This window comes from Enhydra lutris, unplaced genomic scaffold (genome assembly GCF_002288905.1).
Source record: "Enhydra lutris kenyoni isolate GAN:26980312 unplaced genomic scaffold, ASM228890v2 scaffoldscaffold97, whole genome shotgun sequence".
Taxonomy (NCBI): Eukaryota; Metazoa; Chordata; class Mammalia; order Carnivora; family Mustelidae; genus Enhydra; species Enhydra lutris.
In genome coordinates this window covers 1,168,371-1,185,749 of record NW_019154181.1, presented here as the reverse complement: position 1 = coordinate 1,185,749, position 17,379 = coordinate 1,168,371, and the positions used below count along the sequence as shown (strand labels likewise).

Below are 17,379 nucleotides of genomic sequence, written 5' to 3'. Positions count from 1 at the left end.
AAGCCCAGTGGCTTTTCCCTCTCGTGTCTCGCAGAGGGGTACATTTTACTGAGCTGAGGGGGGCCTACTTGGCTTTCCCAGCCAGCTAAGGGGGTCCTACTCCAAGGCGCCTCTCTCCCTTCTGGGAGATATGTACATAGTGTAGATCAGGGCGCACCAGCCTCCTGGCCTCTGAGGCTCAAGTGTTACTTTGCCTTTTGCAAACTTTATTTTCATAGGTTAAGAAGTTTTGTACAGAGAATAAAAGATGAAATTATTTATAATCTGGGTTTTGTTCCTTTGGGGAGGAGGGTGTGTACTTTAGCTGATAGACTAGCCCAGCAGAGGGAGGCCTTTGGGCCTCCCCCTCTCTTCCCACCTCAGCACCCAGGCAAAGGATTCCCACACCCATCAGTCCCAAGGGACCAGAATTTCCCCTTCGATGTGGGAGGCCTGTCCTGTGACCTCCAGGTGACCTGGATTCCACCAGTTTATGGACCACATGGTTGGGCTCTATCAACCCTTAATCCTGAAGGGCTGTTGTGGTCTGAGCTGTCCCTTCCCACCTCCCTGCTTCTACCCCTGAGTTCCCAGGGTGACATGAGAGGATGTCTCCATGACCTGAAGGATCTGTTGTGACAGGAGCCACAGCCTGGTATCCCTGTTTGTCGGGGCAGTTGGTCTCACCTCCCCCACCCTGTCTGGGCTCTCCCTCTCCCATGCTTGGGGAAGTCTTGGATCCCCATCACAACCTGAGACCCTGGGGCTGCATGAGGTGTGGGTGGCTGGGTGGGTGTCCACGAAGCAGGGGCCTGTCTCTTGTTCCTGCCCAAAGGGTAACAACTAAAATCCTTTGGCTGCCCTTGGGCCCCGCTGAGCCTTCCTCTCTGTTCCCACCCACCCCACCTAAGGCCTGGCCCCCTCTCCCAGCGGAATCTGGTTAGAATCCACGGGCTGCAGACTTCCAAAACAATCGTTGTATCTTTATTGACTTTTTTTTTCTGAATGCAATGACTGTTTTTTACTCTTAAGGAAAATAAACATCTTTTAGAAACAGCTCGATACACACAATCTTCAGTGTGAAGCAATATACTAATAAGAACACTAGTCGTCTTAACATTTACAGTCTTCATATATATTATATATATGTATATGTATACATATATATACACTATATAACGAGGCCAGATATAATACACACGTTTACCATTTTACAGTCATATGTACAGGAAGTTGCTAGGGCGGCCCCAGTCTGGGGGCTGCGTCAGGCCTATCGAAGCGTGGACAGAGCTGAGGACACGGACGGACAGGCGGACGGACTGGCGGGGACTGGCTTGGGCCGGTGGTGGCTGCGTGGGGAAGGCGGGCATCTTCAGAGCCCCCTTCCCGGGAAGGGCCCCGTGCTGAGAGACGCACGACGCACGGCGGCGGCGACACATGGGAGAAGCGAGCATGTTCCCAACATATATACATTCTATGTAACATATATATAGAGGGGTACACAGGTTTGTACACGAATCTAGCGCTGTCTCTGCTCCCGTGCCGGGTGGGCGCTGCTGTCCCTGGAGTCGGGTGGTCCTGCAGAGGGACTGTCACACACCCACCGGAGGTGCGCTCTGGTCGCCACTCCTTTCCTTTGGGTTCCCAGGTGGCGCTCCAAGGGTGGGGAGGAGGACTGGAAAGGGGACGACAAAAGCCAAAGGGGGGGGGCAGCCCCACCCACACCCGGGGAGCCCGCATCCCCTGAGCATGGGTCCCGGACTCCCCCGGCTCTGCCCAAACCGCACGAGGCCAGGTGGGTGGGAAGGACACAATTCGAAAGGTTCCTTTCAAAGCCTCCGGCCTAGTCCTCTCCAGCAAGGCTTCCGCTCCCTCCCCACCCACCCCTCACCGCCTTGGAGCCTGGGGCCGCACTCGGCCACTTCCAGGGCCCTTTGGACCCCCCACCCCCACCCCCAGGGCACCCAGCTGCAAGCCACGCCAGCTGCGGTGGCGGCAGCACCCACGTGGAATGTGTGCCACGTCGTCTTAGAACTACCCGGGGAGAAGCGTGTCCCCAAGCTAAAGGCGTCTCCAATCCCCGCCGGAGGCTGGGTGCCCCAAGGAGTCTGGCCGCTCCGCGGGCTCCCCTTCTCCAAGCCTGGCCCCGAGGGTGTGGGCGGGAACGCCCCGTGTCGTCCTGTTCTGGGAGCAGGCGGCCCGGGAACGTGTTTTCTTCCCAACCCGGGACCGCAAGTTTCAGCCCTAGGCGGCCAGATCCAAGACCCGGAATCCGGATCAAGGATCGGCTCTGGCCCCGCGCTGGGAGCAGCTCAAAGGCCCGGGGGCTGCGCAGGCGGCTCCTCTCCTTCGGCGGCCGGCGGGCAGGCGGGCTTCCGCGGCTTCTCCGGCCGTTGGGGTGGATTACAACGGCAGCCTCTGCAGGACGAGAGACGCCCGAGCGCCCGTTATTGCCGGTGGTGGACACGTGCTAGGGGCTAATAAACCCCAGCCCCGCCCCTTGCGGGGTGGCCCTGGCCCCGCGAGAGGCTCCCAAGAGAGGCTCCGACCCTTCCCGCCCGGTCCGCACCGCGTGTGCTGCGCGGAGTCTCCTAGGCTGGAGGTACCCCGCCTCACATTAGGCCTTAACTTTAGTCTAGCTTGGCACCGTCACCTCCCCCCGCACCCATCGTCCTGTGCCCCTGCTTGCCCTTCCTGTCCCCCACCTGCGATGGCTCCCTCCCTCAGGACCGTCTCCTTGTAAGGCAGTCTTTATGACCAGCGTGTGCCAACCTGCCCCTAAGGCCACAGATAAGCCACGGAGTGGACAGATGGGGGCTGGGCCCTGCTGAGAGTCAGGGGGCGGGGCTCCCCTCCAGCCTGGACCCCTTCCAGGAAAGGCTCCTCGTGGTCACCTACCTTATGTTTGGGACACTTCAAAGAAAAGTTCTCTTCGATGAATATGCAACCTGGCACCAAAGAGAAGTGCGGGTGGTTAGGACGGCTGCAGGTGTCGCGTTGGGGCGCCCGGTGGGCGGGGGACCTAGTGCCCCCGAGCCTATGGGCTACAGGGCTTCTTTGCAAAAAGTAAAGCCGACCTGCTGGAATCCTACAGGGTTTAAACTCCGTCCGGGTTGAACTGACCTCCATCTGCCCCTAGCCCTGCTGGCCCATGTGTTCCTGTTCTCCCCTGGACTGAAGGGCCTTCTTGTCACTTGGGAGGGCTTCCCTGACTCCTAGCTCCAGCAGACCCCCTGTGCCTGTCTCTCCTCTGCTCCCGCCTCACTTCGCTTGGCCACACTTGGCATATCCTCCTAGTGGTCTATATACCAGTCTATATACTTCCTAGTGCTCTATATACTTGCTCATGGTCTCTGCCCTACTGGAAGGCAAGCTCCATGTGCCTGCTTTGCCCTCTTCCCTGGATGCATGCCCAGCCCCTGGAAGGCCTTGATACCGAGCAGGCTGATGGACTGGGTGGTGCAGTCACAGGTCTGGATTCAAGTATCAGCTACTTCTTCGAGCCTCGGTCTCCACATCTGTAAAATGGGCCTTTATGCCACCTACCGTGTCTCTATCCTGGGGACTGATGAGAGCCATGCATGTAAGCCACCTGCATGTGTGTGGCTCAGAGCAGGCACTCACGATATGGGTTTGTCCTTGTGGGGGCCTCGAACGGGAGGCAGACCTGAGTCTGGGGGCAGGGGAAGACTGAGGTCTTGGATCTGGGTGAATTCCAGCAAGCACGTGGGTGCCCACAGCACTGGCCACTCTGGGGGAACAGAGAGGATGGCTGTGCACGGCCAGTTTCTGCTGCCCGCCGCAGCCCAGGCGTGCACGGGTATCTCAGGAAGTCCCCACTCTGGGGCCTGCTGCCACCTACGGAGGCCCTGGCTTCCCTACCACCCCCAACCCTGAGTCCCCGTCCACCACCCCCAGTCCCTCCCTCCCATGCCCCACAGGCCATTGTTCTGAACAAACCCCAAACCCATAAATAGCCGGAGGCCTGAGCCGGCCAAGCAAGTCCTCTCCCTCCAGCACATTCCTCCTGCTCACGCTGTGGCTCTGTGCCGTGGCATCACAAGAGTGTGGTGGCTGGTAGGCAGGGTGGGGAGGCAAGGGCAGATCCGAGGGCCCGAGAGCAGGGTGGGGAAGGCTCCAGGCCTGCGGCTATCTCCCCTTTTTTCCGACCAACCGCTGCCAGAAGCTGGGGAGCCTCAGACTGCAAAGTGCCATGTGTCTCTGCACTTCTGGGCCAGCGGCCGGGGGCATGTCATGTTTTTCGTCTTCCCTCTGCTCAGACAAGCCAGACACAGCGTGGGGACCGAACGCACACCTTCCAAAGAGCATGGAGCTCAAACCCCAGGCTGACTGCACACATGGTGTCCTCCCCGCCCCACATCCCACAGCAGGCCCTACAGTCAAGGGCTTGGGTCTCCACATGTGAAGGGCAGGAGGTCACCAGGGCCCAAACCAGCTTGCTCAGCCACCACCCCCAGCATCCACCTAGGACGTGTGGGGACCATAGGAAGGAGCCAGGTCATCGATTCCCCATGCCTCTCCCGTTGTCTGCACCTGGGAGACCTGGGGGCCTGGCTGCCAGAGGGGGCCCGTGGCCTGAGCATGGAGAGGCTCAGATAGGACCTGTGGTGCACTGGCTTCTGCCAGCAGTTCTGAGTCATTTAGCCCTGGGAGGTGCTCCTTAATGGGGTTCAGTGGATGGGGTCAGTGGGCCAGGGTGGCGGGGAAAGGCAGAAGGGGACAGTCCCGGTGCCCTGCGGTCCGAGAGCCTGTCCCCTGGACAGCCAGGGCTTGGGTAGGTGCCCGGTGCACCCGGAGGCCTGGGGCTCCCGCCTGCCATACGCCGGATGGCCTGCCCAGCCCCCAGCCTTGGTTCCTCTGCCCCCCACCCCTCTTGCCCGCTGCTGGCCGCCAGGCTCACTTGTTCTCCCAGCTTCTCTGGCTGTCGCTCCTCTGATGCCCAGGGCCCCACCCCCACCCCCCTGCCAGCCGTGAAGTGCTGACACCCACTCCCCGCACACTGCCCCCTCCTGCGCTCTGATGACCCTTTGGGCTGACGGCCGGCGAGTTTCTGTCCACAGGGAAGCAGCCACGTGTGGCGGACGACAGGTGGCCAAAAGATTTGCTCCAAGAGCCCTCCCTGGATCGCCAGCCTCCTCAGCAAGGTGGCTCTGCCGTTCCGCCCATGCAGAGACAGCCAGCGCGGGAATCTGGGCGGCCTGGGAGACCTGGTGGGGTCAACTGTGGGGGGCTTGGCCGAGCCCACTGGGTGGGAGAGACTGCGTGGAGCAGGGCGGAGCTGACCCGACAGCCGACCAGAGCCCCCCCACCCCTGAACCAGTGGTGCGAGCAGCACACCCCCGCAGGCCTCACACCTGCTTCCCAACATGGGGAAGTCTAAGGTCGGGCTCCACACCCCTCTCCCCCTCAGGCCTGCACATTCAGTGCCAATGTGGTCTCTGCACCAGCAAGCCCCTTCTGATGGAGTCAGCTTCTCCTCCCCCAGCTTCCAGGCCCCCTTCCTGTGGCCATCCCTGGGGCTCTACAGACATCTCTGTTACATGGAGAATCCTCTGAAGACTTCATTCAAAACAGAAGTTGTATCACTCTAAGCCTGGTATGTACGTCCGCCCACTACCAGTTGCTGCGCACCTCCCCTGACCTTGTGAGGCCTGGTGACAATGCCACCTCCTCCGGGAAGTCCTCCTGCATTCCCTCCCAGCTCAGACAGGATTAATCTCTCCCACAGCACACACACTCTCTACCCTGTCTGGGCTCCATAACTTTGGGCAAGCAAGGATCATGATTTCCCAGTCTATCCCACTCACTGGTGAGCCCCCAGGAGGCTGGACGGTACTGGGGGGAGAGAGAGAAAGAGAGAGAGAGCACAGGATGTGGAGCCAGACAGGCAAAGTCTGTCCGTGCTGCTCTGCATGGCGGCGGGGGAGGCAGCCTATCTGTAAAGACATAACCGGGGATAGAGCCGGGGATAGAGCCGGGGCCAGGAGCCAGGGCCAGACGCTGGGCCTGGCACAGAGAGGGTGCTGAATTAATCCCCGTAGAAGGAGGGGTGCAGCTCGCAGTAGCTATTCCCGGGGTAAGGCCATGCGTCTGGTTAAGTGGCTGAGTCCACATTAAACTCGGGTTCATGGTGTGCAGAGTGGGGAGTGGAGCCCGTGAGCAGCCCAGCCCCATGCCCCCCTGCAGCCAGCCTTCTCCCTGCGCAGTCCTAGCGCCCCAGCCCCAGCCAAGGACCTGTCACCACTCAGTCCTGCGTGAGCTCCTGCGGTGGCTCAGCTGGGGCTGCTGCTGGCCTGGGACCAAGTGGGCAGGCAAGGGGGGGGTACAGTGAGGGGGTCCCTTCGGCCCACGGCAGAGGCAGCAGGTCTTCAGGTGGGGAGGAGGGGGCCCCAGCTAGTGGGAGAGCCTGCTGGGGGCTGTGTCTGCGCTGCTATCCGTGAGGCAGGGACACTGATAACTTCCCCCCACCCAGTTCTAGGTCAGAGGAGTCGGGGAGGGGAGGCGGGGGAGGCAGCCAGAGTTGAAGGGCTAACAGGACTGGGGCTGCATTTTCTGGGCAGTGTTCATTACTTCTTTCCCTGCCCCGAAGAGCCCCAGCAAGAAGAGATGACCGATCCCAGGCTCCGGGCAGCCGAGGGCAGAGGCGTCCTGAGCCCAGATCCCCTCGGTGAGAACGCCACTGCCTGGGAATGCAGACCAGAGCGGCCTCTGAGGCCGCCTAAAATCTGGCCTCATGGGGACTGCCGTTCCACAGTGAGCCATCTCTTTCTTTGGACGAAGGGAGGACTGTCTGTGAGCCTGGGTTTCCATGCCTGCTCGGTGAGGTTTGGGGCTCCCGGACCCCTCCGGCCCATGCGGTCTGCCGTTCTGTGCGCCCGCTGCTGGCCCCGGGGACAGGGGAGCGAGGGGAGAAGGGGATGAGGGGGAGCGAGCAGGTGCAGACGGGCCCTCCTGTCCCCTGGGGCTGGCTCTTACCCGCATCGCTGGCACACGGGTAATGGTAGGTATGGCTGCACCCTTTGTGACCGCACCCGATGGTGGCCCCGGCTTCTTGGCAGCTGGAACAGGTCTGGTGAAGAAAGAGGGTAGATGGGGTGAGTCTGCAGCTGAAGGCCCGGGTCCCCCACGGGCCCCCCACGGGCCCCGCCTCCCTCCCTCCCTGAGAGGGTCCCTGGAGAACGGCTGGGAGGAGGATGCAGGTGGCCTGAGGGCTGATTCTGTGGCAGCCCCGGGCTAGGATGAGGGGAGCCCCCTGGGGCAGGGAAATGTTGAACCTCATGGATAAATGTTGAACCTCGTGGGTTCACATCCCAGCTCTGCTGTTCTGCTCTACGTGACCTCAGCTGGTCACCCAGACTCCCCAGGCTCCACCTGGGCAAGGGGGACGGGGCCTCCCCCTATGGGGCGGTCGTGAAGATCACACGGGAGACACCATGTGCCCAGCAGACAAGAAGTCTTGACGCCAGTCACCGCTGTGGCTGTGGCCACGGGCTGGTGCCATGGGGGTGGGGTTCGGTGTGCAGGGTGCGGGGCGTGTCTTTACCCACTGGCTCCTCCCAGCAGCTCTCGATGAGGGGGAACTGTCATGAACCCCACTTTCTAGACAGTGAAACTGAGGCCTCCACTCCAGGCGAGCGTGAAGGCAGTAAGCATCGTCTTCTACCCTTTCTAGCAGCCACGAGAGCACGGAGCCCAGGATGGAACCGTCCTGCCCTCTGAGGGGCCCCCCCGCACTCCCTGGGTGCAGGGAGGAGGGGACAAGGCAGAGTTGCTGTAGATGTCACGCAGTGCCCCACACCTTGCCCAGCTGTCCGCAGAGGGATGTGGCTGGAACAGCTGGGCCACCCCAGGAAGGCCCTCTGAAGATCGAGAGCAGCCCTGGGGCTGGAGAGGGACAGGCTGGGCCCCAAATCACCCAGAGTCCGGAACTAGAGCCCCCTATGTGAGTTGGGGAGTAGATGGGCAAGCAGAGCGATGGTAGGCCCAGGTCCCAGCGCTAAGCCACTGGTATGGGTCATTCATGAGGGGCCCCGGGGCCTGGAAGCAGCCACCCTCATAACTTATGATGTTGATATTATCACAATTCTACCCAGGTTGCCAAGGAGAGCTCAGAGAGGCCGAGTAACCTCCCTGACAGCACACAGCAGCCAAATAGCTGAGCTGGGCTTGGAGTGGGCAGTCGCCACCCGTACTGCTCGGGGCCAGGGGTGCGCTTTGTCCCAGGTCCACGACTGAGACCCCACACCCAGCATCTGGGAGAGGCCAGGAGTGAGAAAGTCTTCTCCCACCTTCCCTGGGGAAATGCCTGGGAACGCTCCCTCTGGCATCAAGCTGGGAGTGGGGCTGGGTATATTCTGGAACATCAGGTTTCCATGCACGCCTTTAGATGGGCCGTTGCCTTCGGGTCAAGGCTGAGAACTCCTGGGGCTCTGGAAGCCAACAGTCCCTGGATTTCCAGCCCAAGAAGATGTGACGGAGCAGGAGGGGGCGCCTAGCCCAGGTCCAAGCCCTCAGGGAAGGGGAACCGCCAGAAGAGTGGCTTCACGCCCCCTCCGCCTGCACGGAGGCCCCCCAGAAAACCAATGAGGGGCGTTCTGGACATGAAGAAATCAGGGCGCAGAGAGACAGAGGCCTTGAGCCCTTCTGAGCCTAGCCCCCCGGCTCTGAGCCCCGGCTCCCCCAGCCAGGCTCGTGAACCTGCCAAAGGCTCCCAGGCTGGTGGAGAGGCCCAAACTGGGGTCTGAGCCCTTGCTAGCAGCTTCCTAATAACACCCAGCGAGAAGAGCGCGCCCCCATCCTCTGCATCCGTGGCCAGGCCTCACCTGGATAGGAGACGGGGTCCACAGTGGTTCTAGGCAGACTGAGAAACTGAGGTCCCAGGAGGTGGCGTGGGAGGGCTGAGGGACAGCAGGAGGGGTCAGAGGAGAAAGAGGGCTGTCCCTGAGGGCCCCTCAGAACTTCTGGCCCCCAGAGGGCGAGTGAGGCCAAGGTACCAACAGGTGTGCAGGGGCTGGGAACCCTGCTGGACGGGGCCCCCCTGTGAACTGGGGAGCCCCACCACCCGCTAACGGAGGGCAGCCTTCCAAGGCTCCCAGAGAGCAGTGACTTTCTGGAGTCTCAGAACCTACTCTTGGCAGAGCTGAGATTTGAACCCAGGTCTGTGTGTCACCACGGGAGCCAAGGTAGTAAGAGGTCTTGGTGGGGACAGGAGGCCTAGGCTGCAGGAGGGGAGGGCATGGAGCCGGGAGCCTCGGAAGTCTCAGAGCCTGACCGTCTCTTCAGAATGTTCTGAGGGCATGGTCTGCTCCTTTGGGTGGGGGGGGGGATGCTTTAATGGGCCCCTCTGAGGGGCACCTGGGTGGCTCAGTCGGTTAAGCGTCTGCCTTCGGCTCGGGTCATGATCCCAGGGTCCTGGGATCGAGCCCCACGTTGGGCTTTCAGCTCAGCAGGAGCCTGCTTCTCCCTCTCCCTGCTGCTCCCCCTGCTTGTACTCTCTGTCAAATAAATAAATAAAATCTTAAATAATAATAATAATAATGGGCCCCTCTGAGGCTCACAGCCCAGCTGCCAGCCCTGGCCCAGCCCAGGACCATTCGTGGCAGGGAGGCCTTTTAGATCCCATCTGAGCTGCCCTGGGGGAGGTAAGAAGATGTGGCTGGGGAGCAGTGAAGCCTGCTGGTGTGTGTCCTCACCACCCCCCAGTTCCCTCCCCAACCCCATCTTGACCTTCCCAGGGATGGTCCCAGTGGTGGGAGGCCACGAGGCCATTTTGGGCATAGGGCAGGTCCCACAGGTAAGACCAGAGCCCTGGAACAGACTTAGGCTTAGCCCATGCTCGATTAGCTCACCACCATGGAAGAGACTGGATCGGGCCCTGCCTCAGAGAAGGATGGAGAAGCAGCACAGCCTGGCCCAGAGCCATGGAGGCGGGGAGGGCCTGGATGGGAGGCCTGGTGGGGCATATGCGTTGGAGGAGGGAACTGGTGTTCTGAATGTATTACTTTCTAATGATGGACGTGCCCTGAGCCCATTTCAGGATGGCTGGGAAGGAGCCAAGAGCAGTGACAGAGAGAAAAAGAGAGGAAGGGATAGACATGGAAAGTGGCAGGTGTCCTGTTGGAGGTGGGGTTTCCTCGGGCCTGGAAAGGTCTCCCACCATGGCCCACGGCAGTGGAAGGTGGCTGCAGGAAACCAGCGGAGGTGGAGGCCCTCGGGCACAGCGGCTGGGCAGGCAATGGGAGGGGCTGTGCCCTGGGGCCGGGCAGAGTGTCCCGTCTCAGAAGTGGCTGTCCGTCTGTGTGTGTGTGTGTTGGTGGGGGCGGGCAAGAGCACAGGCCCCAGGAAGAGACCGCTGACCCCAGCCCCAAGTCCCTGACTGCTCACTGGGGCCGCCTGCACCCTGGGAAGGGAGCGTGACAAGCGAGGACCCCCCGTAGCTGGAGTGGTACTAACAGAGCTTGCGAGCCGTGACCCGGCCGTGTTCCGCGTCCTGGCGGAGGACCGTCGGTGGGCGTTCAGACAGGCCTGGCAGCTTCACGGGCATGAACTCACTCGGCCCTCACAGCCCCCCAGCAGTGGCAGCCACCACCGTGCCCACGCCTGCAATGAGGACGTCGGGGTACAAAGAGGTGACGACCCATGCCCTGGTCATGTGGGGAGGGATGGGCCAGTGTTGGGATCTGAAGCAAGAAGGCAGCCAGAGCTCCTGCTCACAGACCTCAGGGACTGGAGGTCCTCCAGGAACACGGTATGACTGGTGCTGAGAGGTCCCCAGACCGCCCTGCCTTCGGGGGACACATCCGACCCACCGTGCGCGGAGAGCTCTCTCCCTAAGCCCCAGCTCCACCTTAGAGCCTAAGGGGACCCGTAGGTACCGGATGGGGCAACCTGCTTTTGTAGGCTGCCCTGATGTCCCTTCTGGGAGGCGGCCTGTTTTCTGGGGCCCCCGGCAGGTCAGCTGATCGCACAGCATGGGGCCGGAAGGTGCTGGGTGCCAGGCTAGGCAGGCCGATGGGCCGAAGTGGGAAGTCAGGGACGGGGCAGGCGAGCATGTCCTGCCTCGGCCTCCGCTCCACCCCAAAACTCCCCAGAGAGGAATCTGTGACGTAGGCTGTGTATGGCCCAAACCTTGGCGCTGGCAAAGAGGAGGGGGCTTCCTGATGGCTCACCTGCCTGTCCTGTGGACCCCAAGCTCCCCGCCCCAGCCGGGCCAGCCTCTTACCATGTCCATGGCCACCTTCATGGCCTCCTGTAGCCCAAAGAGCTTCCCGGCTACCAGGTAGATCCCGCCCGTCCACACGGCGCAGGCCTCGTGCACCCAGTGTTCCTGGGTGTCCCCGCCAGGCTCGGCTGGTGGCTCCTTGCTGCACTCGTGCTTACGGCTCTTGTCGGTGGGGGCTGCCTCCTCACCACCGTCCCCCCGACCGTCACAGCAGTAGCAACTTTGTAGCCGCCGGGACAGGCCCCGGGCGCTGGTGCGCAGCGAGCCCTGCTTGGCGGGGTCGGCCGGGCCCTCGGGCCGCGGGGGCTTTCCAGCGGCTGCTGTGGCTGCGCACTCAAGGTCTTTGAGTGTTCTCTCGAGGGGCAGCGAGGCCTCCTCACAGGTACCCTCCGGCCGCACCTTCTCCTTGAGTTTTGGCTTCTTTTTGGGGAGGCAGTGTTCGGGATAGTAGGGCCCACAGAGGTCCCCGAGGTCCTTGAAGTTGGCCGGGTTTTGGCAGAGGCAGCAAACAAGGCAAGAGGTACTCAGGGCCTTGGAGACCACGGGCCCCAGATGCATGGTGGAGGAGAGGGGCAGGGAGGGCCGTGGCTGCAGGACAGAGCCTCCAGGGAGCGTGGCCAAGGAGGCCCCGGTCGCATCCAAGGAGAACGAGCATGAGGATGAGGAAGAGGAGGCGGAGGAGGAAGGCTTCCTGTGGGGCTTGGGCTCCTCCCCAGGGGAGTTGACCACAGTGCATATGGTGGTGAATGCGTCTCGCTTCTCCACCCGCACAAAGGGCGAGAAGGCCGGGGTGCGGCTGTCTGCTCGAAGCCGCTTGCACGAGGAAATGTACTTGAGTCGGATTTCAGGCTCGGCGGGGTCCAGGGGCAGCACCTGCTGCTGCCGCCGCCGCTTGGCACGTCCTTTACAGGGTGAGGAGGTGGTGTTCTTGGCCCGGCCCCGAGTGAGGCGCTTTCGCTTGGAATAGCTGCTGTAGTTGGCGTGGCCCGGCTGCTTCTGCGCCCTTGTCTGGGGCTGGCAGGGCCGGCCCTCAGGGGACTGGGAGGCCAGGCCCAGCTCCTCCGTCTTTGGCTTTTTGCCTCCCCCACCAGTGCTGTCCTCACCGCCCCCCTGAGTGCCATTGGCCCTGTCTCGGGGGGTCAGGAGCAGAGCCGGGCCTAGATGGGGCCGCTTCTCCAGGGGACCTTTGGGGAGTCCGAGGGCTCCAGCCCTGCCTTTCCGGCTTCTCTTCTTAGGTGCCAGGGCAGTCCCCCCGGGCAGCAGGGCCTCTGGGGATGTGAAGGCCTCAGTTTTGAAACAGTCAGTCGAGGACAGTTTTTTACTGTTTAGGAGTTTGCCTTTTAAGGATCTGTTGGTTGGATTTCTGCATAACAGGTCGGCCCCCGGAGCTGCCGGGAGCTTCTGCCCAGGGCCCACATTTAAGAGACCTTCTCCTGCCCCAACTGGGCTGCCCCCCGCACTCTTGAGCCCACGGTCCTTCTCAGGGAGAGAAGGACTCAGGGGGTTTCCGGGAGGGGCCCCCGGAACCTTGCACGCAAACTTTTTCAGGCTGGGCGAGGTGATCTTCTGCACGATAGCCTCCAGCTTGAGGCCCCTGCCTTTCCGGGGCGGAAGCACCTTGGTCTTCATGGCCCCCTGGAAGGCCGCCCGCGAGGCGAGCTTCAGGCAGGTGTCAGGGGTCTCCGGGGGCGGGGGCTTCACGGCAGGCTCTCCGTTGCCCTTGGCGGGCTTGGCCTTCTTGGGCGAAGCCATCCTCTTGAAGAGGGGGGAGGGGTCCTCAGCCCCCTCCTCCTTCACGTCCCCCCCGCTGCCGCTCCGCAGAACCAGGTTCCGCTTCTTGGTGGGAACAGGCGCCAGGAAGGCCGACTTCCTCTTGAGCGCATGGAGGGGCCGGTCGGAGAGCTTGCTGCCTGCGCCAGGCTTGGCCACCCGGGCCCGCTGGCTGGCCCTGCCCTCCTTCTGGGGGCTGCCAGAGACCTTGAACGGGGCAGGCAGGTGGTTATTGGCCAGCAGTTTCTTGGTGGCACGGCAGCTGGGGAGACGGCTCTCGGAGGGCCGCCGCCGCTTGGAGTGGAACGCCTCCTGGGTTTTCGTGCGGGACCGCAGGATCATGGAGCGCTGGTCCTTGCCTGGGGTGCCGGGCGAGTCTGTCTCCTTGGTCTTGGAGCCCATAGGGCTGCTGTCTGAGGCCACGGGCAGGGCGGCTGGGTTACTGGGGCTGGAGGCCGCCTTGGGTGACGGCTTACCCACCCGCTTGCCGGACTTGAAGGCGGCTCGCTGCTTGCCCCCCAGTTTGTCCGGGGGGGCGGGGGTGGTGGTCAGGCCTGGGGGTCCAGGCGTGCGGGGCTCGCTCAGGGCCGTGAAGGAGCGTGTGCACATCCTCGGGAGCCCTTCCGAGGCCCCCCGGCCCGGGGCTCCCGCTCCTTCCATCTGTCCCTGCGGAGGGCCGGTGCAGGATTCCGGGAGCAAGAGGTCCTTGGGCAGCACGGGCGCCCGACACGGGGAGTCCTCGGCCTCCGGCAACCCCCGGTGCACCCGCCGGCTCCGTAAGCTTTTGCCGCGTGGCACGGGCTCTTTCTTAGCAATGGGCGCCTCGGGCACGGCCGGCTTGCTGGCCTTCTGGGCCAGGGAGGCCTCTGGGGCCAGGGTGGCGGTGTCACCGGGCGCCAGCACCCCGTCGGGGCCTTCTTCGCCCGGCTTCATGTGCGACAGGGAGGACTCAAACCAGCTCTGGACCTTGGACTCGGCGCCCACGGTGGGGCCCAGCAAAATGACAGAGTCGCCGGACAGGTGGCACGGGGAGCCCCAACCGGTTTTGGAGTCCAGCACCTCCTCCACCTCCTCCTTGGTGCACAGCAGGGGTGCCTTCGGTGAGAGCGGGTCCGGCAGGCCCGGCCTCTGCTCGGGGCTGCCCAGGAGCTCGCACAGGGAGGAGTACTCCTCCTCCGCCTCCAGGTCCTCCTTCCTGCCGGGCGGCGGCAGCAGGGGCAGGTCCCCAAAGTCGGCGGCCGAGCAGCAGTGCCGGCTGTCCTCTAGCCAGCGGTCGGCCTTGCCCACCTCGGGGCACTGCAGCAGCCCGCCCACCTCCTCCTTCACCCCGCCCGCCTCCTCCTGCGTGGAGTCCCGAGGCACGGTGGCCTTCTCCCCAGGTGGCGCCTCCTCCTGGAAGCCTGGGCAGGCCGAAGCCTCGTGGGCATTCTCCTTGCCCACGCCGTCGGAGGCCTTCCCGCCCTGCTCCAGGCCCTTGGTGAGCTCGCTGGGGTGCAGACCCCACCGGGGACAAGCGTCCCCCAGGTTCTCTTCGGGCCAGGCAAAGGGGTTGGCGCCGTCCGCCGAGCTGGCGGTGCTCGCGTCCGGGAAGCAGTCAAAGGTGGCCGCAGCAGGGTCCGACGTGGCGGCCCCAAGCGTCGCCTTGGCGCTAAAGGAGAGGGGACCGGTCGTCTTCTTGGGGTCCGGGGCGGCGAAGGCCACAGAAGGGTCTTCGAACAGCCCCGGGCTGAAGTCCTTGGCGCTGCCACCCTTGTCCAGCTGCAAGGACTCGGGCAGGGCCTCTGGCTCCCCCGGCCGTGGCCACGAGTTCTTGGCCACGGAGTCCAGGCAGGCGCTGTGGTTCTCCAGTGAGAAGGGAGGAGGCTTGCTGGCGTCCTTGGCCAGGCCGGGCGCCTCGGCCCAGGCCTTCTCAGCCTTCTCGCCAATGGCCTCCTGCAGCCCGAGGATCTCGGAGGCCAGGTCCTCCTGCGCCAGGGCACTGAGCAGCAGCCGCGGGCAGTCCCGCTCGCCCGCCACGAACTTGGAGAAGCTGTCGAGCGGCAGGCTGCCGTGCAGGCTCTGGAAGGAGTCGTCGGACTTGGTGGACATGTCGTCGGGCGAGGTCACCGAGCAGGTGGACACCGACTCGGGCTTGGCCTTCGAGTTGCTGTTGACCCTGGCGGGGCTGCCGCGGGCCTGGTTGCAGTAGAGGAAGCTGCGCTCCAGCGGGTCCTCGGAGCCACTCAGGTAGTCGGCCTCGGGCGGCTCGGCGTGCGTTGACTGCGGCGTGCTGCTCAGTGGCTCGGACAGCGGCGTGCCCGCCGGCTCGGCCGAGTAGCCGCTGCCCTCGGGGCTGCAGTGCTGGCTCCGGTGCTGCTCCGGGGTCCTGGACACCAGGTTCTTGCCGCCCTTCTTCTGCGGCACGGCGGCCTTGGAGAGCAGCAGCTGCTGGACCGTGTTGGAGATGTTCTCCACTTGGGAGGTCAAGGCCGTGAGGCTCTGCAGGCTGAGGTCCGACAGCAGGTTCTCGGGCAGCTTGTCCTTGGGCGGCGCCTTGCAGTTGCCGGGCTGGGTGTCCACCGTGCCGGCGGCATCGGTCGGGGAGGGGTTGAGCAGGGGCATGAAGTGGCTGTGGTCCGTGATGCCCGCGGGGAAGGCGCCGGTGCCGAGCGGCTGCTGGTTGTAGGGAAAGTTCTCCAGGTTTGGCATCAGCGGCGACGGGGTGGAGCTGTAGGAGGGCGAGCGGCCCACAGAGCGCGCGGGCGAGTGGCTGGAGCTGGGGCTGAAGGTCTGGTAGTACTGCTCAGGAGTCCGCACGGCCGCGTCCGGCTGGCAGTAGCCCGCGCCCTGCTGCCCGTAGTGTTGGTACTTGGCGAGGCTTTGGTAATGGAGGGTTTCCTGGGCATGGTGCCGGCTCTGGAGGGCCGCCTGCTGCTGCTGTTGCTGCTGCTGCTGCTTCTGCTGCTCATAGCCCAGGCGGCCGGACTGGTAGGCGTGAAGGTTCTGGACCCGCTGCCCCGGGGCCAGGCTGGCGTTGGCGGTCAGTGGCCTGTCGTGGGGCGGTGCAGATGGTGCGGTGCAGCTCTTGTAGGAGTGGGCCCCCTGCCCGCCCCCGCCGCCCCCGCCACCGCCCCCCTGCGTGCCCTGGCCCCCGGAGGAGTAGGTGGAGGAAGGGGGGAAAGACTGTGAGTGCTGGGGGAAGTGGCTGCCCTGGGGGAAGGGCAGGGGTGAGGCCATGTCGTTCTGCAGTTTCTGCCTTTGGAGTTTGGGGTACGCCAGGGGCTGCTGGGGCTGCGGCAGCTGAGGCTGGACGTGCAGAGAGTGAGTCCGGAAGGGCAGCTGGGCACCCTGCTCTGGGTACTGCCTGCCAGGGGGCACCGCTGCCTTTTTCATCAAACTGTCGTCATATTTGCCCACGCCCCCGGGCAGGGGCTGCGGCTGCGGGGGCGGCGGCTGGGGGGCCCCCCAGGCCTGCAGGCTCTCCTCGCCCGAGTAGCGGCCAGGGTACGGGCTGCTGTCCGGCACACTATAGCCCGAGAAGGCCGGCCGGCCCTGCAGGGACGGCTGGGAGGCCAGGCCCTTGCTGCCCCGCACCGAGCCAGCGGGTGTGCCGGCGCCACCCTCGTAGGCTGGGTAGGGCTGCGGGTTATAATAGTCCTTAGCCAGCAGCCGCTGCCGGTCGCAGCTCAGCCCGGCCTGGCCCGGCTGTCTGTAATTCTCCAGGCGAGATGTCTCCTGTGAGGTCTGCTGGTAGTTCTGTTGTTTGCCATGGAAACCACACCTTTCTCGAAAAGACTGCATGACTCGGGCTGGTTATCTGTGAAAAGAGAAAGGGAGAGAGGGAGGGGGAGAGTGATTCAGAGGGGCCATTTCCCTTCCCCTCCGAAAGCCGAAAGCCGGCCTCCCGCCTGCCCTCTCCCCTGCAGCTCTTAATGGTCTCTCCTTGGCCTGAGCCCCCCTACCAGCTGTGCACATATTGACAACTTGTGTCAGGGAGGTGTGCTCTGTAATTCCCGCTCCCACGTCGGCCCCCGCTGCCCGGGCAAGGACAGCCACTGCAGCGGGGAGGCGCAGACCTGCCGCCCCCTGCCCCCCTCTGGGTCCCCCTGCTGCCCCAGGGCCCCCAGACCCTGCTGGGGCGGGCAGGTCCTTCCCTCCACCTCACCCACCACTCCCTGAGCCTCCCTGCCAGCAGAATCATTTAGCAGAGCAATTCCCACTCCCCTGTCCCCTGGGGCCGGCTGGGTCCTGCCGGGTCCTGCCATCAAGTCCCAGGGCAGCAATGTTCGAATGTGACCCAGCCGTGCCAGGACCAAGGAAGGGTCGCCCCTGCCCAGGGAAGCCACTCACCAAGGCTGGCAGAGACCGCGCGCGTACACACACACACACACACACACCTCTCTATCACT

At 63.7% G+C, this 17,379-nt stretch overlaps 1 protein-coding gene across 2 annotated transcripts in view; it reads right to left on the bottom strand.

Annotated features, from left to right (window-relative positions):
* Positions 1-941: 941 nt before the first annotated feature.
* LOC111139228 (retinoic acid induced 1) overlaps positions 942-17,379 on the bottom strand; it is a 117,300-nt gene continuing 100,862 nt past the window's right edge. For both annotated transcript variants that reach the window (XM_022491429.1, XM_022491430.1), the window contains exons 3-6: positions 11,222-16,787; positions 6,976-7,069; positions 2,878-2,927; positions 942-2,397 (exon numbers count right to left, since the gene is read on the bottom strand). In XM_022491429.1, the coding sequence (XP_022347137.1) occupies positions 2,383-2,397; positions 2,878-2,927; positions 6,976-7,069; positions 11,222-16,771 (5,709 nt within the window). In that variant the 5' untranslated portion in view covers positions 16,772-16,787 and the 3' untranslated portion in view covers positions 942-2,382. The remainder of the gene's footprint in view (positions 2,398-2,877; positions 2,928-6,975; positions 7,070-11,221; positions 16,788-17,379) is intronic.